This window comes from Coccinella septempunctata, chromosome 7 (genome assembly GCF_907165205.1).
Source record: "Coccinella septempunctata chromosome 7, icCocSept1.1, whole genome shotgun sequence".
NCBI lineage: Eukaryota > Metazoa > Arthropoda > Insecta > Coleoptera > Coccinellidae > Coccinella > Coccinella septempunctata.
The window spans coordinates 159,451-180,333 of NC_058195.1; the positions used below are offsets into that span (position 1 = coordinate 159,451).

The following is a 20,883-nucleotide window of genomic DNA, read 5'->3' on the forward strand; positions in this document are numbered from 1 at the left end:
AATCTCTACTATAATGTACCTGTCATATTGTGACAAATATGTAATGTTTTGATCTTTCAATTTTTTTTTGATCCTTGAAAGAATTGATTAACTTGCTATCGAACATGTTGAATTTGAGTTTTTCTGTTAGGAAAATGGTTATGTTGTAATAGTTATCAACTAGTTAATTAGATAAACACTTTTCTTTCATTTATATATGCCTCCATGATTAACTGTGTTCCTCAATTTTTCGAGTTTAGACTTCTAATTGAAAATTCTTGTACGTGTAGTTTATGGTTTTCCTTTGAAAATGCGTGTGTTAATGTGTAGTTATTTGACCAGAAATAAAAATTTATTTTGTTAATTGCTGCGAGTTCTAATCTGTCAAGCCTCATCATGCCTTCCGCTGTTATGGATATTTTCATTACCGGATTGAAATCCAAAAGTACAGACACTCGAAACAAGACTGCGAATGATCTCTCACAATATCTCAAAACCGAACTACGTGAAGCCACCCCAGATGAAATCAACACTTTCTGCGATGACTTCAATCATCACATTTTTAAAATGGTCTCTAGCCCCGACGTGAACGAAAAAATGGGTGGATTGCTCGCTATAGGTCAGAAAAAATGTTCACATTCATTTTCGGATGTCTCACTTTTCATTTTTTCAGTGTGCCTTACTGGAGCTGACTTTGGTAATATGACTACGAGGCTTTCGAGATTTGCTAACTACCTCAGAAATCTTATACCTTCAAACGATGTTGGGGTGATGGAACTAGCAGCCAAAACGATGGGAAGGCTAGCTTTAGTATTTTCAGGATCCAAAGCTTCAGAATACGTAGAATTTGAAGTTAAACGAGCCTTTGAATGGTTAGGGAGAGATCGAGTAGAGGTGGATAATTTCTAGCGATATGTCTCATATTTAAAGTAATGTTTGTTTTTCCAGAGCCGGCGACATGCAGCTGTATTAATACTGAAAGAGTTGGCCATAACAGTGCCGACTTATTTTTATCAACAAGTTTCACCTTTTTTTGACTCTATATTTTATGCCGTTCAAGATCCTAAAGCCTGTATAAGGGAGGATGCAGTTGAAGCCTTAAGAGCTGCTTTAGTTGTTACTGCTCAAAGAGAAACAGCCAGACAGAATCAAAATCCTCTATGGTGAGTATTGATACTATTGATTGTTTTTAACTAATTGGAAGCTTGATATTTATCATCCGTTGTTGAAGCTTTCAAGTATAATATATTCATTAAATGCAAAATATGTTATTTCCTGAGTTACTTACATTTGATGAATAAGTAAGTTAGCACAACCTGATAAATCCATGAATTTTTCTTGGAATTCCAAAAAAGAAAATGGTTGTTTTCAGGTACAAACAGTGCTATGACGAATTCTGCAAACTCTTGAGCATTGACAAGGGCGAGAGGGTCAAGGATGAGAGGATCCACGGAGCCTTGCTCATCATGAACGAGCTATTGAGGTGCTCGAACGCCGTCTGGGAGCGAAAGTACAAGAATCTTGTCGAGATCACCGATCCCAGGACAAAATCCAAAGACAACATAATTTACATCGACAAGAAGCTGCCGAAACTGCGCAGCTACAGCGTGTTCGCGGAGGCAAACATTCCGGTCGTGGAATCGCTGGTATGCCAGCAGCTCTTGATGGAGAAGTTTGAGTACGTGTGCACCGACGTCTTGGCGCAGAGGACGTCGAGGAGCGTCCACGTACAGCAGACGATACTTACACTTCTGCCAAGACTCGCCGCTTTCAACCGCAAGATGTTCGTCAGGGAATTCCTGAGCGTATCCATGAACTATCTCTTCGGCATGATGATAAGGGGCCGGGAAAAAGACAGGGGGAATTGCTTCGTGACGTTCGGACTCATCGCCCTGGCGATCGAGAACGACGTGGACCCGTACCTGGACAAGATAATGGACTCGGTCAAATCGGCCCTGCCCAGATCGGACTCCATTTCCCGTAAAAAATCGAACGTTGACTCCATCTTCAAGTGTATCACGTTCCTGGCGCACGCGCTCGAGAGGCACGACAAGATGGACGTGCCGAACCTGCTGGACCAGATGCTGGCCAGCGGTCTATCCCCTTCGCTCACCATATGCCTGAGGGAGCTGGCGAAGAAGATCCCGCCGGAAAAGGAGAAGATAAGCGTGGGACTGTTGAAGATGTTATCTACGATCCTCCTGACCAAGACGCTGATACATCCGGGCATGCCGGGACAGCTGATCATGCAGTATTCAGGTTTAGGGAACATCAGCGAGACCAACGATTCCCAGATGCTGATTCTGGCCTTGAACACGTTGGGAACTTTCGATTTCAAGAATCAGAATCTGGTACAATTCGTGCAGAGGTGCGCTCATCATTATACCACACACGAATCGCAGGTAAGTTAGCAAATAACAATTCGATCAGTTGAATACCCCTTCAATTTTTTCGTACAGGACGTTCGTCTGGAAGCTGTAAAAACTACCTGTCGTCTGCTGAAGAAAATCCTTCAGACCCAGCCGGAAGATCCCAACAAGACAGTGGTGGACGCCATCGCCAAGGTCCTGGAGAGACTGCTGGTGGTCGGAGTGACCGACACCGATCCGAGCGTTAGGTTCGGCGTGTTGACCTCCATGGATCCCATCTTCGACACGGTGCTGGGCCAGGCGGACGTCCTGACTTACCTCTTCATAGCGATGCAAGACGAAGTGTTCGAGATCAGGGAGGTTGCGCTCTTTATTTACGGCAGACTGAGCAACAAGAACCCGGCTTACATCATACCGTCCCTCAGGAAGATCCTGATCCAGTTCCTGACGGAGCTGGAACATTCGGGTCTGACCAGGAATAGGGAGCAGGCCGCCAAGATGCTCGACAGACTTGTCGTCAGTTCTCCCCAATTGGTCAGGCCGTACGTGGAGCCAGTGCTAAAGGTAAGCTGGCGTTTTTCTAGTTTCGATTTGGAATTTCCTAATTTTTGTTTCTTGTTTTTCAGTCGTTAGTACCGAAACTTAAGCACTGCGATTTGTTAACGCCAGGAGTGACGCTCTCCATGCTATACGCCGTCGGCGACCTGGCCGAGGTGACGGGAGATGGAAACGAGATTCAAAACTGGATGTCCGATCTTATGTCTATACTCTTGGAGATGCTCGGAGACGCGTCAGACTCCGACAAGAGGGGCGCGGCCCTGAAGACCCTCGGTCAGTTGGTCGGCGCCACCGGTCACATAATACAACCTTACTCCAGATACCCGAACCTGCTGGACGTCCTGATTAATTTCTTAAAGACGGAACAGCAGAGGTCGATAAGAAGAGAAACCCTGAGGGTCCTAGGTCTTTTAGGCGCCCTGGATCCGTACAGGCACAAGATAAACAGGGGAGAGATAGACTGTCAACGGGAGACGCCCGCCTTGATCGCCATGGCCGACAAAACGGAGGACGTAACGGATCTGACTTCCAGCGAGATGTTGGTCAACATGTCGCAAAATACCCTCGAAGAATATTACTTGGCCATCGCCATCGCTACGTTGATGAAGATCCTCAAGGATCCCACCCTGTTCCAACATCATACGATGGTTGTACAAGCGGTGACCTTCATTTTCAAAAGTCTAGGTATCAAATGCGTACCGTACATACCCAAAGTCATGCCGAGTCTGTTGAACGCCGCTAAAAATCCGGACGTGGGATTCAGGGAATTCCTATTTCAACAGTTGGCCCAACTGATCGTCATCGTTAAGCAACACATAAGGAACTATCTGGACGAGATATGTTGCCTGATCGACGAGTACTGGACGCCCGAGAGCCCGATCCAGACCACCCTGATCCTACTGGTGGAACATTTAGCCATGGCTTTGGGCACCGAATTCAAGGTGTACCTTCCCAACCTGATGCCGCAGATGTTGCGCGTCCTGAACCACGATACCTCCAAAGATAGATTGTACACGATGAAACTGCTGTTGATGTTGCCCAGTTTCGGCAACAACCTGGCCGATTATCTTCACTTGATACTCCCGCCCATAGTCAAACTCTTCGACGCGAAAGACTGTCCCACGAACGTGTCCAAACAGGCTTTGCGAACGGTCGAAGAGATGGCGGAAACATTGGACCTTTCGGACTTCACGTCCCGGATCATACACCCAATCGTCCGGACCATAGACAACTGTCCGGAGCTGAGGCAGCAAGCTATGGAGACCACGTGCGCGGTGATGCTGAGGATCGGGAAGAAATTCAACATGTTCATCCCGCTGGTGCAGAACACGCTGCACAGGCACAAGCTGACCCATCAGAAGTTCGATATTTTGGTGTCGAAGTTGCAGTCCAGGACCACGATGGCGGACGAGATCGATTTTCCGATCGTCGGTAACAAGACGAGGATGAGGAACAACGACGTGGGCGTCACCAGCGACGCCACCCTCAATAAGAGCTTGAAAGTGTCGGAATCGGAGCTTCAGAAGGCCTGGACGCCGGTCAGACGCGTGTCCAAAGAGGACTGGTTAGAATGGCTCAGAAGGCTCAGCATCGAGCTTCTGATCCAGTCTCCTATACCGGCGTTGAGGTCTTGTCTGTCTCTAGCTCAGAGCTACTCCCAGCTGCCCAGAGATCTGTTCAACGCGGCGTTCGTCAGTTGCTGGAACGAACTGAGCGAGAAGATGCAAGAGGAGCTCATCAGCTGCTTGGAGAAGGCACTGACGGTGCCGGATGTGCCAGAAATCACGCAGACCATACTCAATCTGGCCGAATTCATGGATCATTGCGATAAGGGCCCGCTACCTTTGGATCAACATCTGTTGGGGGAACACGCGATGCGATCTAGGTAAGTATCTTTAATCTTTTTTGCTTTTAGTCGTTAGTGTTTGGTTCAATTTTGTTTGTACGTCTTGTATGTGTCGCTTGAATGTGAAGTTCTACTAAAGTTTTATTGTTTTGGGCTTGCTTAACTGATGAAGTGTTGAACTGCCTTCTTCGATAAACGTCAGACGCGTGCAGGAAAGTATCACTTTCCACACTTGTTAAAAAAGTATCTATTCATCAACACTTCATTTCTTTTGCTATTTTGCTTCGATTGGCTGTTATTTTTATCATTGCTAACATAATAAAGTAACTATATGTTCGTTGAATCATTTTTTTAAAAGCATGAGCAAGTAAGCAATTTCTCATAGTCATTTTCTCATCCGCATCTTTTTTTTTTCTTTTTTACCTGAAATATTTCGGTACATGAGGCAGCTGAGTCAACATAAATTGATGAATAAATAGTCAGTGGAACCACCAGTTGTGTCATTACATTTCACGCAACATTATAACCTCATCCTTGCACAGCTTTAACATCATTAACACTGGGGTGTCGCAGTTACAGACACTTGAATACGATAATTTTCAGAGCATACGCAAAAGCTCTCCACTACAAGGAAGAAGAGTTCCTGAAGAATCCCAACAGTACCGTGGTCGAAGCTCTGATCTCGATCAATAACAAATTGCAGCAGAAAGAGGCCGCGGAGGGTCTTTTGCAGACGGTGGTGCAGAAATGCGGAGAGACTGAGGTACAGATAAGGTGGCACGAGAAACTTCACAACTGGACCCACGCCCTGGATCTGTACAAGGAGAAATTGGAGAAGGAGCCGTTTGAGCAAGAAGCCTGCCTGGGAACGATGAGGTAGAAATGTCGTAGGGAGTTTTTCAGTAAGAACAGGTCGATGCTTGTCCTGTTTGGTAATTCGATTTCAACATCGACCTCTCCTTATTGAAAACATTCTATGTTTGTCTTCTCCCATTGTTCCGATTGGAATTTTCAGGTGCTTGGAAGCACTGGGCGAATGGAAGGATTTGCACGACACCGTGGAGAGCAAGTTCGAACTTTTGACCGAGGATAACCAACAGAGGGCTTGTAGGCTTGCCGCTTCCGCTTCGTTCGGTTTACTCAACTTTAGGTCAATGGAACGGTAAGTCTTTAAATCTATTAAAAGAGCGTAATCCTCAAAGCCCCAACTTGGACATTTCCAGATATGTTTCGATGATACCCAAGGATAGCCAGGAAGGCTCTTTTTATAGGGCGATACTGGCGATACACAAGAACCAGTACGAGATAGCCCAGAATTACATAGACACGACGAGAGATTTGCTGGACACTGAGCTGACCGCCATGGCCGGTGAGTCCTACCAGAGGGCTTACGGCGCCATGGTTCAAGTGCAAATCTTAGCCGAACTGGAAGAGGTCATGCAGTATCGGTTGGTTCCAGAAAGAAGACCTACTTTGAGGTCCATGTGGTGGCAGAGGCTTCAGTCGGGTCAGCGATTACCCGAAGATTGGCAGAAGATTCTGCTGGTGAGCATTCCATTGACACGATTCGTGATTTTCGTAAACATCGAGCTATTTACCAACAGGTGCAGTCTTTAGTGTTATCGCCTCAAGAAAACATCCACGCTTGGTTGAAGTACGCATCGCTGTGTCGTAAAAACGACTCGCTCAGGCTCTCCCAGAAGACTTTCGTCATGCTGCTTGGGGAAGATCCCGAAATCAATACGAGCTTCGTCATTCCGCACAATCAACCCTATCTTGTTTACGCTTATACGAAGCATCTGTGGATGGCCGAGAAACGGGAGACGGCCTATCAGCTTCTCGTGAATTTCGTCAAAGACTTTGTCAAATTGAGCTTTATGGAAGAAATGCCCATCAAGGATAAACAGGACTTGTTGGCCAGGTAATCCATCGTTTCAGTCAAATAGTTTATTGAAGATGATGGATGTATTTTAATATGAAAAATTTCTAGATGTTATTTGAAGTTGGGAAATTGGCAAGAAGCTTTGGAGGGAGTGAACAGAAACTCTATAGCGCCAATACTGAAATGCTACCAGCAGGCGACTGACTTTGATCCTTCGTGGTATAAAGCTTGGCACGCGTGGGCCTACATGAATTTCGAATCCGTTCTATTCTACAAGAACAGACCAGAGGCCAGCGCCGAGAAGAACACGGAGATTACGTACGCAGTGCTTGCAGTTCAAGGATTTTTCAAGTAAGTTTATAAATAATCCGGCCGTTGGCAAACGCTCAATGTCGTTTCTTTCCAGATCCATCAAACTCTCCAGAGGCAGTTCCCTGCAGGACACTTTGAGACTGCTAACCCTGTGGTTCGATTACGGACATTCTTCGGAGATCTACGATGCTATGGTCGAAGGCGTACGTCTGGTAGAGAAGAACACCTGGCTCCAAGTGATCCCCCAGTTGATAGCTAGAATCGATACGCCCAGACATCTGGTCTCTAGGCTGATTCATCACTTGCTGATTGATATCGGGAAGACGCATCCTCAGGCCCTGGTTTATCCGTTGACCGTCGCGACCAAGAGTAATTCGGCGCAACGTCGAAACGCGGCCAACAAAATATTGAAGAGCATGAGCGAGCACTCGCCCGTCCTGGTCAATCAGGCCAAGACGGCGTCCGAAGAATTGATCAGAGTGGCCATACTGTGGCACGAGATGTGGCACGAGGGCCTGGAAGAAGCCTCCAGATTGTATTTTGGAGAAAGGAACGCAAAAGCCATGTTAAGGATACTGGAACCTCTGCACGCCATCATGGACAGGGGTCCGCAGACCCTTAAAGAAACGAGCTTCACCCAAGCCTACGGTAGAGACTTGACAGAGGCGCACAATTGGTGCCAAAAGTACAAATCGTCTAGCAACACCCGCGACCTGAATCAAGCCTGGGATCTTTATTACCACGTGTTCCGAAGGATCAGCAGGCAGTTACCGCAACTGACGTCGTTGGAACTGCAATACGTCTCTCCCAATCTCCAGGAGTTCAAGAACTTGGAATTAGCCGTGCCCGGTAGTTACTCCCCTGGACAACCCATCATCAAGATACAGTATATACACAGGTCATTGGAGGTGATCACCTCCAAACAGAGACCTAGGAAGTTGAGGATAAGGGGGTCGGACGGCAAGGACTACATGTTCCTGCTGAAAGGACACGAGGATCTCAGGCAAGACGAGAGGGTGATGCAGTTATTCGGTCTTGTGAACACGTTGTTATTGAAGGATCCCGATACCTTCAGGAGAAACCTGACCATACAGCGTTATGCGGTCATACCCCTGAACACGAATTCGGGCTTGATCGGTTGGGTACCACACTGCGACACCTTACACACGCTGATCAGAGATTACAGGGACAAGAAGAAGATCTTGCTGAATATAGAACACAGGATAATGTTGAGGATGGCGCCGGATTACGATCATCTGACCGTCATCCAGAAAGTGGAGGTGTTCGAACACGCCTTGGAACATACCCACGGGGACGACTTGGCCAAATTGTTGTGGCTGAAGAGTCCCAGTTCCGAAGTGTGGTTTGACAGACGTACCAATTACACCAGATCTCTAGCTGTTATGTCGATGGTCGGTTACATCTTAGGTGCGTATAGAGAAGGCTATGGCAATTTTGATAGTTTTGATGTTTTGAAATGCGAAACGTCAAGTTTCAAAATGCCGTAGCCTATTAGACATTTGTTCTGTTTGCAGGTTTAGGTGATCGTCACCCTTCAAATTTGATGCTGGATCGCCTGAGCGGCAAGATCCTACACATAGATTTCGGAGACTGCTTCGAGGTCGCCATGACCAGAGACAAATTCCCCGAGAAGATTCCCTTCAGATTGACCAGGATGCTGGTGAACGCCATGGAGGTGACCCACATAGAGGGAACGTACAGGAGGACCTGCGAGTCCGTAATGAACGTGTTGAGGAGGAACAAGGACAGCTTGATGGCCGTGCTTGAAGCCTTCGTGTACGACCCGTTGCTCAACTGGAGGCTGCTGGACTCGAACACCAAGTTCAAATCGACGGAGATCGAGTCCGTGTCGACGAGTTCGATCCAGGACGCGGAACTGCTGGAGCCGTTGAGCATCAGGAAGAGTCCGCCGTCTAGCGAGTTCGCGCCGGGTTCCGTGCAACCGGAGGCTCTGAACAGGAAGGCTGTCGTTATAACGAACAGGGTGAAAGATAAGTTGACCGGTAAAGATTTCGGACCCGATGAGGTGCTGACGGTGCAGAAACAGGTAGATTTGTTGATTAGGCAGGCTACGAGTAATGAGAATTTGTGTCAGTGTTACATCGGTTGGTGTCCGTTCTGGTGAAAAGTTACTATAGTTTGTATTTTTGACTGTACAATTTATAACTAAGATTATTTTACGATTATTCGTTTTTATTGGAATTACAAGTTTTTCTTAATGCAATCTTTTTTTATTTCTTACATTTCCGTCGCTTCTCCATTCAATATATTAAAAGTGTAGTTCTGGTTTTGCGAGAAATCGTTGGCGCAAGGACGTCATGGGTTGGTTGTCCGTGGTTCACGTGTATGGAGGGGCCTTTCATTTTTCAAAGTGTTAATTCGATACTTCACGAAGAAATGTCAGGTAATACAACTATAATAGAATTCTTCTGATGTACACAAACGGTGTTATAACTGAATAATAGATGGCGACGTTCATATGTGTGAAAAGGTCTCTTTTATTTGAAAAAGTATTAATTCCGTACTTCACAAAGAGATGTCAGGTAACGAAACTAGAATAGAATTCTTCTAATCTACACAAATGGTACGGAAACTGAACAATAAATCAATAGATGGCAACAGCATTCATTAATTTGAAGTTTCCATGGAAGTTTCAGTTTTTCAGTATTCAATAGAGAGAAGTCAGATGACGCGCGTCCTACCCAATTCGTTAATTCGTATTTAGGAACACGAAAGTGTGCGTATTTCGGTGGCGTGCGCAAGCTTGCCATCTGTCCATGAGATTGGTCGTTCTTAATAACTCTGCTTAAACTCACCATAAGCATGAAATAGTCAACACTTATTAAAACCATAAAAAGTTAACCCCATCAAACATTATGATGATTGATGTAGAATATCTTAGGGATTGAAAAATAAGTTGCTCATGGAATGAACTTTCAACCCACAAAATTCTACCAATTTCAAATTGGTTCGTAATAACGAGACGAAGAAATCGAAGACTGGCATATTTTTAACAGTACCTACATGGTGACATGGATGGCCAGGGTTCGAAAATGAAGAAGCGTTCATTAAAATTCAATTGGATGACGAAAGTAGAAAGAATAGATAATAAAAGGGCTGTCTAGTTCAAGTTGAATCCCTAATAAAATTTCGTAGAATTTAAGTTTTCCGTGGTCGAGGTCGCCGCGAGTCATGACTGTCAATTTATAGCAAATATTTTAATAAGAGCTGGCAGTCGAATAAAGAAAACTCCTTGACAAATTAAGGAGAGCTGAATCCAGGCGAGAATTTCCTTTTCAGTGATCCGGACTTTTTTCCTCGAAATTAGAAAGGGGAAGGAACTGGCGGAATTTATTTCGGAATTAAATCTCGGCAAAGTTGACGTTTAGATGAAATAATTAGTGAGTAATCCCGTCCGAGCCAGGATGGCATCTCCAGAACTTCGGGCCGACTGACTTGGGAATTATGAAAGTTCCGCTGATAATTTTAATTTGGCAGCCGGGCAAAAATGGGGCGCTAAGAAAATATTTATAAGAGCCCTGATTAGAAAAGGGAGTCGGAATGTCCTTCTGGTTTTATTTCCGGGCCAAGCGGGCGAGAACTCCCGAAGATTAATGCTCAAAGGCGTCCAGGCCAGGTTTACGCTAATTGATGGATTGTTCACTCTTGGAATTATTCACTATTGTTTTATATGTAGCTCTCTCTCAGATTAATTATCAGGGAAACGTTTTTGACATGAATTATACAGCATCAGGTAGCAATGAATCTATTTGTTTCCATGCTCTGTTCTTACAAAGTTTGGAGGGGTGAAACAGTCTAAACTCAGTTCTTCTTGAACTTTTTCGATTCACCCCTATACATTAAATCTGAGTAATCATCAAACCACGAAAACTACCGTGAAATCCAGAAATCCTCGCAACCATTCATTTTTATCTAGCGTGAGAAATAATTACGAAGCTATTATTTGTTTTGCCGGTTGTGTGTGTGTGTTCCACACTGAACTCTTAATTAAGGGCTTAACAACCTAAAATACGACCGACCCGTATGGCGCGCTTAATTATTTCCAACATTCAAATCCTCGAGCAATTAAGTCTTCGTGGAACTTAACTCTCCGTTTGAGATGTTTGGTAAGGAGACGTGTACAACAGTCTACAACTTATCGTCGTGTTAACAACTTGCTGAAACTCTTCTTTCTTCGAGGCCGACCGAGTCTCTTCCGTGACATTTGGAGTGAATCTTTTTTACTTACACAAAGAATTCGAATTAATCCTGTTGTACAGGAGGAGTGAATTTTTACGGTTGCGGTAATTGGGAGATTCTGGAAAAAAGCGGAAAGTTAAATTTATTCAAAACTCCGGGGAATTTATATCATTCATCATCGTTCAATCATAAGGCCTCATTAAAAGTTTGATACTTCCATAAACAGCGCATCGGAGACAAACAACATCAACACCAGAGTTTATATTTGAAGCATCAGATCGTCGGGTTACTGGCAAATTAAGATACACAATACTGAGATAAAAAGAATTTCCGATTTTGAATCAATCGCCTTTAACATACTTCAATAACCAACTGTTTATATTCTGTGGATCAAGTATGGAGCCTCAAGATCTCAATTATTTTTCTTGGCAAGAGTTTATTCACATTTTTTGTGATGTTAAGCTGAAAAGCGAAAATACAAAAACTGTGGGTTTAAGATTAAGGTTTCAAAAAAATAAGTCTCTTGTAATTTTGTTCGAAAAGTTTTGGTTTTGAGACACGAGAACATTTTTTCAGGCTTCTTCCTGAAACCTAAAACTATGAAATCCAGAAAAGGTCGAACAATTTTCATTCAGGGAGATAGTACTTAAACTTTTATCTTATTATACTTTGATCGAAACTTATGCATCAAATTTATCTTATTTTTTCGAAATTTCCCGCGTGAAATTGCGCATCGGCATCCCTTTTTCCATTCAGTCGTCGCCAGGCCGGCAATTTTCCCCTTCTCCCGAACAACGCAACACGCAATTTTCCAATGGGAAATGAACCCTTCGCCGATTTTCGCAAACTACGTGACATCATTAATTTGAACTCAATATCAACCCTTACATTATCCCTATTTTGTCCCGTCTGACGATCGCGCATATCCCCTTCCGACAAACCACCTGTTGAACGACGACGCGCTTTGGCCCGCTGGAAGTCAACTTCCAACCAAGTTAGTCCGGAAAAGTCCGGTGAAGCGTCAGCATCCAGTCGAGCGACGAGCTTGCGCCACATACACGGGTTCGAATCCGGACAGAGCGACGGAATTTTCGCGTCGATTCGGTACATTTTCTGTAACGCTCGCTGTGCAGTGCAAGATGGTGCGATTTTATTGACTCAGTTTTTGGTTGATATTATGGTTCCTGAGATGGTTCTGTTTCTTTTCGTTTTGTTCGCTGCTGTGAAAGGTGAATATTCACTTTTATTTTTTGGAAATTGGTTTTTGAAATTTGAAATGTCAGTATTTATAATCGCGAGGTCAGTAATTATAATATTTTCTCACATATGCGGGTTCGGTTTGAAAAATTTCAACTTTATCGCCTATTTCAATGAAATACTGAAAAAAATATGATTTTTTTCGAAAAATTGTCTAATCTTCATCCACACTGACAGAAAATGTCCTAACAAGCTGTGATCGAATAATTGACGAAGAATTGTTAAATTATCGAAAGGATTGGATTAATTTTGAGTCTATATTTAGGGGTCTGAAAAAATAAACTGCTCCCCAATTTATATATAATATAAAAATTTAAATGACTTTCTATTTGATGAGATCCAATATTTATCCATTGATATAAAAATTGTATACATGTAGTGAGTTGATTTTTTTTTTGGCATAAATTCATGGAAAAAATATAACTGGTCACACAATTCACTGACGTATTAAACTCACGTACCTAATTTACCGTTATATTTTTAATTTTTTTTGGATATATTTTATGGGTTTTGCATTTCCATTTAAATTTTACTGATCAGGTCAAATTGGTAGAGTTATTGCTGATATTTAAAGCTGAAAGTACCCTTATTAGTGTTTCCATATAATTTCAGTCGATACAGCAGGTAATTTGCGCAGTGAAACGAATTAAAACACGCTGTAGATATGAGAAAATGGATTCCATTTAATATATGAAGCTCTGGGAGTTCTACAAGGCTGGAAATACATCAGACGAAACTGATTCCTACAATCACTTACCCCTGGTTTCATAAAGCTTGATCGGAGCATCAACGCTTGATTGAACGATAAACGTCAATCTCTAATTCAGTCATGAGCATTCAGAATATCATTCTTGCATCAAATTATGATTTTCAAACATTCATTCAATGATTCTCAATTTCTACTGCTTCAATATATTCAGAAATGAAAGAGTTTCAGTGATTTCGTTTTGGCAATCGTGTGTCGGACAATCAAACTTTTATGAAACCCGCAGTTTGACAGACATTCTGACAAAAGGGAGTCCTTGATATTGACATTAAAGGAGCGATAAGATGTGAACCTTTTGCAGTTCAGTATTTCTAAATTCCGGCTGCTAGTGCGTCAAATCGATGAAGACGGGACATAACCTTGCTGAAAGGTATGTCACTGCTAGACGAAGACAACTCTTGGTTCTCAGTTGAACCAAGGGAAGAGCTAGTTGATAATAGGTTGTTTTATTAATCCAAGGCATGAAAAACATCTGCATTCAAGAGGTAACTGATTGAATTGACATCGTCCATACTGCTGTGGATCGGAAAATGTCCCACAAACCTCAAGGTGAATCATAAGTGAGCTCATTCAGATGATTTTGAAATCATTAAGTGTACTTAATACCCTCTTGAATTGTGCGATACGACAAAGACATTCTTACTGGAAAAACTCGACCGATTCGAAACCGTCGAAGCAACAAATGTACGAGTACTGCCAATTAGTGTAGATAATAGTCGAGGTCAGATCCAGCAAAGAGAAGAAGAAGAAGAAGGAAAAGGAGGAAGAAGAAGAATTATCAATTCGTCCCGTTCCAATAACTCTAATTGGTTCACATCCCCGATCGAATTGTTACACCCTCGTTCAACAACCGCAAATTGAAATAGCTCGCATCCCCTTTCAATCTCTTAGCATCTGCGTCGATTTCCCGAAATCGCGTCATTTTTCTCCCGGCTAGGTGCGGAAAAAGGGAGAAATGGATATCGAACCGTGATTAATCGAGATCGATCCGACATGATTGGAACAGGTCCAGGCACGTTGTTCGTCGCGGGGATAACACGTGGCCCTTGTCCCCGGACAGACAGACAGCCTGTCAGCTGAACAGATTACGCCGTTCCGATCTCTCTTTTTGTCGGACTGGATGGGTCCTTTGTGATGATCGCTGCTGTCGGGAACAGAGCTTTCTTGGCCCCGCGCGGGCAGGAGTATAGAAATGCAACGGGATAAATAATGCTCCGAAGATCTGGACTCAACATGGAGTTGGCACAATGCGCTTTCGAATGTGTTCTGTATGTAAAGGACGCGGTAAAAAATTCAACTGGGTCAGTGCAGGAACTCTGCAGAATTGTCCATCTGACGTTTCGACTAATTAATGAACTCAATAAACTGGCACCTGTATCACTTTTTCGAACTGAAATACAACTAGGAGAGAAATTAAGGTCGTCTCCATAACTCTAGGAAATGTTGAAAGTTAATGAAATATTGGCAGGCAGATTTGCCTTCCAAAGATCTCGGACTCAAATTCGCTGTGGAAACTGAAAATCTGTTTGGATTTGAAAGTTCAACACCCTCTGGTAATGAAAGAAGTGGATGTTTAATTCAGATTAGCTCATAAAACTCCAATGTCTTCATGAGTGAATGAAAAGTAAACTAATTAAGTAATGTCCTGAATGGTGGTTAGACTGGTTAGTACATTCCCCATTAATTAACGACGACTACATTGGGCATACAGAGCTCATATTTCGGAATGTTGAAGGCATGAACAAAAAGTATGTATCCATGAATATGAGTAATTGAAATTCATTTTCCGATTGGAATTTACACAAAGCGAGAATCTAAATTGGAGGTGAATGAACCTATTTCAGAAATGGCTTTACTTTGAGGGTGAATCAACTGCTTCGAATTCAGGAGCTGTATGGTTTGGAATATCTGTTGATAACAATCATAATGTGGGAGTTGTTCCTTCTTGTCTCCCCCACCTCATATAATATCGGATAGTCTATTATTCAACGACGAAAGCAACCACGCAATATCTTCCTCTTCAAGGCCAGTTCGAGCATTCCACCTTCACAATTAGGTGAAAGCCACTCGCTCAAATTTCAAGCAAGACAGGGTACATCATTAATTTCGCCCTCGCCCCATGACGTCCAGCTGTACAACCCGGATATATATCGCCGATTGGGAGCGGTATAATTCTGACGTTTGGCGGTTTCGGTGTACGTCTACCCCCGGCCATTATTTGGCAGGCAATAAAATATGTCAGACGGGCGCTAGACTAGGGGGATGATATCCCCCGTTTTCTCGCCGACCGTCCATTGTTCTACATTTACTAAGGGCGGTACGAGGGTGCCAAATATAACACGATACGGGACTTAATGTCGGTTTTAATGGATCACGCTTAATAAAATCCGCAAACTGGATAGTGCTCGAATACGGCTGTTGTCCGGAATGGGTTGTAAAAGTACGCGGATCTGTGTGGTTTATCATCCTGTTTCGATAATTATTCCTCCCTAGGTTATGCGGAATGGAATGATACAAAAGTTTTTGCATTTCCTCATGTGGAAAAGTTCCTTCAGCGGGCTGGGTTAGCTCTAGAAGAGCCGAAATCCGCATAATTGCCCAATCTTTGGTGTCTTGGAAAAGCTTCACCTGTACTGACCTGAATCAGGATATTTTCGAACAGATTTTGTATCCGATAGGATTGACATCATCCGTAGTTCCTCTCACCATGGGCACCGATTCAAAAACGATCACAAAACATCTGGTGAAAATCCATGGAAGCAATCACCGGCATTTTCCGCGATTTCGCAAACATTTTTCCGACATGTGTCAGCGATTCTGCCCGCAGGCCAACGGCGTAAAATTACTACTTGTCTCCTTTGAATCCTGAATTTGATACAGTCCAATTTTCTCATGCTCCGGAGTTATGTGATGGCAATCCTTTGATGCCGCGCCGGACAGAGGATGCAGCCACTTTGATCTCCGGATTTTCCATGACGATTAGCCCGATAAAAAAAACGAATATAGCGGCCATAGCTGCATTCGCTTATCTGGGCAGTCGACCGGAAGGACATGTGTTGCTTATCGATGGGGAAACGCGTTCCATTCGGCCCTCAAAATGTCCTGAATGAACTCACAGCAAGAGTCGATTCCAAATCGATTTCGAAAAAGCAGGATTGAATTGAAAACTTCGACGTGGACCGGCATTCAAATTATCGTTTTGAATTCTGAGAAGAAGTAACAAAACTCCTGAAATTTTCCTTGCCGTCTATGTGGTTTTTTATCAACAAGCCTGGCTGGATAAATTGTAGAGAAAGTAGAAGTATGGGAGATTTCAGTAAATTCTGGTCCAATACCAACTTCTTCGACTAATGCAAGCTGTTCTCTCGTCCAGGAAAGTAAAGAGAAGACATTTCCTTCCGTTAATTATACCGTCGTGTGTCGAGCTTTGGTGCGAACCCAACGAGGGTGGTCATAGAAGGACGAACACGAAACGTGTTCTGTGCTCCGGGGCAGCAATTATTATTTTGAAAGGGGAGATCGTACCGTTCTTATCTGGGACCGTATATCAAGCGGCGAAATGCTCGGAACAGGTCACGTCGGTCGTTAGTGCTGTAAACAAAACACTGCGCCAACGGACGTCAGGGTTTCATACAGATTAGACGTATAAAGGGACCGGTCATGCTTTCCGGGTAACATTACGCTCCGGTTGAGCGGCAAAGAAGAAGAAAATGTGGTTTTCTGTGGGACGGGTTCGTTGTACCGGAAGGATTTTAGGATGTTACGGCTGCATATTGAGTATTGAAAGTACTTGTATTCACTCAATGCTAATATTCGTGTAGAAATATGCACGATTCCATCTGGATGTTCAAAATTGTAGGTAAAATTGAGTAAGCGTTCCGAATTTTTTCTTTTGAAACATTGAATTTAATTTGACGGTGAGAAAATGATATTGGAAAAGCTGTTTCATGAGATGATAAGCAATTGAAAGGACAAAACAAGAAGAACATTTTGAAATTTGATTTCTACCCGCGCTTTTCACCCAAGCTTTCTATCCGCGTTAAGAAGAAGTAAGCAAGTAATTGAATAAATTCCGATTCAACAGGTCCGCAACACAACCAATCTGTTGTGTAGGTAGTAGTAGGTAAACAAGAAAGTTGAATTAAAACAATAATCAAAGAAAGACCTTTGATGGAGATGTACCTTCATCTGTAATGACAGTTTCCGCATGCGAGAGTAGATGATGAGCCTTGGTTTCGAGACTTTGTTACGGATAGTCTAATCAACCGAAATGATTAACCACAATACCAGCGAGTGTTCCAATTAACGTAAAATGTCCACTACGGAGACGGATGCACATAAGCATATGAGCGCGCGTAAACCAACTCGCTCATGCATATTAAACCGTTTGTCCTTCCGGAAATCGCAGTTACGTATATCTCTGCAGTCCCGGACAGAGGTACCGCTTATCTGGGATTAATTAAAGTATCCCAGATTGCATAGCGACACGGTTTTTGCAACATCCGAACCCCCATTCGTTCCTAAACAATTCCGAAGGTTTTTTCAACCCCTAACCCGGTTAATTTGTACGGGATCCCGTCCCAAATGTGATGAACGACCGTTTTAATTCAGTTAATACCTTCAGTATATTCGGAAAAGAAGCGTCTGTGCTTATGAATTTGGTGTTTATCGCGAGCGCAAACATTCATCAACCGAAGCCCCGTTTTTAGACTATTTGGGGGCAGGAGTGCGAACGTTATTTCGGAATTACGCCGTTCAACGAACAAATAGGGTAGATTTGGAGCTGGGGCCTTAATTTACTGCGAATTTGCGTAGCTTTCGATCCGAAAATCCCCAACGTAAAACGATGCTTTTGTATCCGCAGGTTCGAGCGTCTACGCGGGGCTGAACGATCTGTCCGATCCCTCTTCAAATCAGCAGGAACAACTGCCCAATTTTGTCACCCCCGGGCAGACCTATAGGATAGCAACAGGAAGCACTGTGGTTTTGCCTTGCAGGATATCGCAACCAGGTGAGCAAAAACAAATTTAGTTACAGATAAATTGGATAAACCTTCACATTTGATAGCAAGGTATTATCAACCTTACCGTCAAATGGGACATCCTTGACCCTTGTACTATTCTAGAAGACCTGGATGTTCAACTCCCTCCTTCACTGGTGAAATATCACCTATAAAGTGAAGGAGATATTTGAAGGGTTAATAAATAATATTTAAAACGAGATCTGAACGAAGTTTTAACACAGGTAGCTACGTATTGGCATGGAAAAGGGGGATAGCGGTCCTAACTGCGGGACCGGTGAAAGTATCTCCAGATCCTCGTCTTAGACTCTTGCCATCTCCAGCTCGTCCACCTTCTTTACCAGGATCAGTACCGGAACTCAGCGGAAGTGGGTACAGCCTTGAGTTGAGAGATGTCAAACCTCACGATGCAGGAGATTACGTTTGTCAGATAGGCACGATGGAACCTAAAGAAATCACTCACACCCTAGAGATACTCGGTGAGTTATAATTCACTTTCCAATCATTCGAATCTTTCAAATTCTTCCCTCACAGTACCACCTAGGATTCACTTTGTCTCTCACACTGGCCCTGTGAAGGTCCTCCAAGGAGCTACGGTCAAAATGGAATGTCGAGCTTCTGGTAATCCAGTACCGACTCTTTCTTGGACTAGGGAGAATGACGCTTTGCCGAGTGGCGAAAAAACGGTTCTTGGTCTGTCTATGGTCATACAACACGCTGACCGACACTCTGCTGGGACTTACCAGTGCACCGCAGATAACGGAGTTGGTCAACCAGATACCAGGCACATCGTACTCTCGGTTATGTGTGAGTAAACTTGATTGAATCGTGAGTTTTAGATAATACGCGTTGTGGTTTTCAGATGGACCTGAAGTTGATCCAGAACGTGCAACAATTCATACTGGACTTGGTTTGGAAGCTCAACTCGTTTGCATAGTACACGCTGAGCCTTCACCACAGGTAAGATAACTGATATCCTGTAGTATCCTATTTAAAACGCGTTTTTATCCCTAGGTTATCTGGTATAAAGACACTGCACAGCTCGGTACGACAGAGCAACATGCCACACATTCCAGAGGAAATAGATACACTTTGGTAATAAGAAACGTTACCAGATCTGATTTCGGCAACTACAGGTGAAACATGAATTCTCTTTCTGCTGGTCATAAACTTATTCATCTCATTTTTCAGTTGCGTAGCCAGCAACGTTCATGGAAAAGGACGCAGTCAAATTATTCTGACGGGAGTGGCGGGTTTGGCCGTTTTCGATTCTAACTCTCTGGGTTCTGAGAAGGAAAACTATAACGTCACTTGGTCTGTCAATAGCCACGCGTTGATCACCGAATACCGGGTGTTCTACAGGATGAAACCGAGACATCATCGACCAGGGGTGGAACACAGGGAAACGTTCAGGACCTTCGCAAACAGCACCGTGAAAATGGATTTCTCCAACCAATGGAACAGCGTTATTCTACCCGCAAATCCTGGAGCGGACAATCCTCCATACCCTGGCGTGACAAGGCAGAAAATGTGGTACCTCATGAGGCAGTTACAACCTGGCACCACTTACGAGGTTAGGGTCCAAGCGAGAAACGTCCACGGCTGGAACAAGATGTCGCCCATCTTTCATTTCACAACGAAGTCTAATGGTGAGTGAAGACGTCGAAGATTTATTGTTCTTCGAAAATAATGGGGTATGCGTATTTTTTTACAGATCATGAAAACATGGTGGAGCCTTCAGCTCAGCCGGCAGTGTACGGCATTGGCAGCAAGGGGTTGTTCAATCCCTTCAACCAAGCTTCACCCACGACTGTGACATCCTCTGTCATCTTGATAGTCAGCGTTGCGATTTTCATCTGAAAGACTCCAATTCAGTACATGAGTGTTTAGAAAATTTAAAGTGTTAAACAAGCACAGACACTGGGGAAGAAAGGGGGGTAGTAGTGGAATTGGTTGTGATATACAGACTAACTTTCAGTGTACACTGTCTCAGAGTTATTTTCGAGGATATTTACCACTCGCCGATATTAAGTTACCAAACTGCATGTTGTGTTTAGTTCATTTGATTGTTCTGTTTTTACGCTTGAATGGTTTTCGAACTTTTGTAAATAAAGACTGAGATATTTTTATATAAGAGTGCAATAAGATGAACTCTATCAAATTGTCTATTGGATACGAAATGTTCAGTTGATGAAATGTAAATAAAGCTTAAACATCTCACATCGTTTTTTCACGCATGGACCCAACACGATAAATTTTACCTTTTGCGGAATCTGCCTTGTAAGAGTACGAAAGTACGAAAGTTCTTTCAAGTGGTTGCATCATGAGGAATTCATAAAAAGCTGCAGATTTATTGCAGGGGTTCATTATTAGGAGTTGAACCATTAGATATCGAAATTGACATAAAAAAGGTGAGAGATCTGGACGATCTTCAAACTCGAACCATCCAAAGCATCAGGCTCACACTAAGAGACCTCAAGGATTGTGTTACTTTTATGCAAAGTTCTAATCATTCATTAAAGAGTTTGATATGAGAAAAGGTCGATTTTTTTTCGAATCTCAATGTCCCATACCAATGAAGACTCATAATTTTTCTTCGTGCTATCGTGCTAGATTGCAAAGATGGAAAATTCTCACAAAAAATGGTGGAAGCCTTCGCCTGAAAAGCTCCAA

General features: G+C 43.4%; 2 protein-coding genes across 2 annotated transcripts; both read left to right on the top strand.

Annotated features, from left to right (window-relative positions):
• The first annotated feature begins 43 nt into the window (after positions 1-43).
• LOC123317008 (serine/threonine-protein kinase Tor) lies at positions 44-9,191 on the top strand. The gene is made up of 13 exons (XM_044903346.1): positions 44-598; positions 653-873; positions 928-1,142; positions 1,352-2,381; positions 2,439-2,912; positions 2,975-4,791; positions 5,356-5,628; positions 5,768-5,914; positions 5,976-6,297; positions 6,357-6,673; positions 6,743-6,985; positions 7,041-8,374; positions 8,482-9,191. Exons 1-13 carry the CDS (start codon positions 376-378, stop codon positions 9,090-9,092), a joined length of 7,227 nt encoding a protein of 2,408 aa, XP_044759281.1. The 5' UTR covers positions 44-375; the 3' UTR covers positions 9,093-9,191.
• Positions 9,192-12,088: 2,897 nt separating this feature from the next.
• LOC123317459 (lachesin-like) lies at positions 12,089-20,430 on the top strand. Its single transcript, XM_044904013.1, has 8 exons — positions 12,089-12,396; positions 18,055-18,201; positions 18,435-18,689; positions 18,745-19,017; positions 19,073-19,170; positions 19,225-19,346; positions 19,402-19,859; positions 19,925-20,430. Exons 1-8 carry the CDS (start codon positions 12,345-12,347, stop codon positions 20,068-20,070), a joined length of 1,551 nt encoding a protein of 516 aa, XP_044759948.1. The 5' UTR covers positions 12,089-12,344; the 3' UTR covers positions 20,071-20,430.
• Positions 20,431-20,883: the final 453 nt, after the last annotated feature.

Excerpts from the sequence above, each read along its gene's own strand:
- LOC123317008 (XM_044903346.1), top strand. The coding sequence starts at position 376 with ATGCCTTCCGCTGTTATGGATATTTTCATTACCGGATTGAAATCCAAA. Across the intron at positions 599-652 it reads GGGTGGATTGCTCGCTATAG|TGTGCCTTACTGGAGCTGAC; the intron begins GTCAGAAAAAAT and ends TCATTTTTTCAG. Across the intron at positions 2,382-2,438 it reads ATACCACACACGAATCGCAG|GACGTTCGTCTGGAAGCTGT; the intron begins GTAAGTTAGCAA and ends TTTTTCGTACAG.
- LOC123317459 (XM_044904013.1), top strand. The coding sequence starts at position 12,345 with ATGGTTCCTGAGATGGTTCTGTTTCTTTTCGTTTTGTTCGCTGCTGTG. Across the intron at positions 12,397-18,054 it reads TTTGTTCGCTGCTGTGAAAG|GTTCGAGCGTCTACGCGGGG; the intron begins GTGAATATTCAC and ends TTGTATCCGCAG. Across the intron at positions 18,202-18,434 it reads TTGCAGGATATCGCAACCAG|GTAGCTACGTATTGGCATGG; the intron begins GTGAGCAAAAAC and ends GTTTTAACACAG.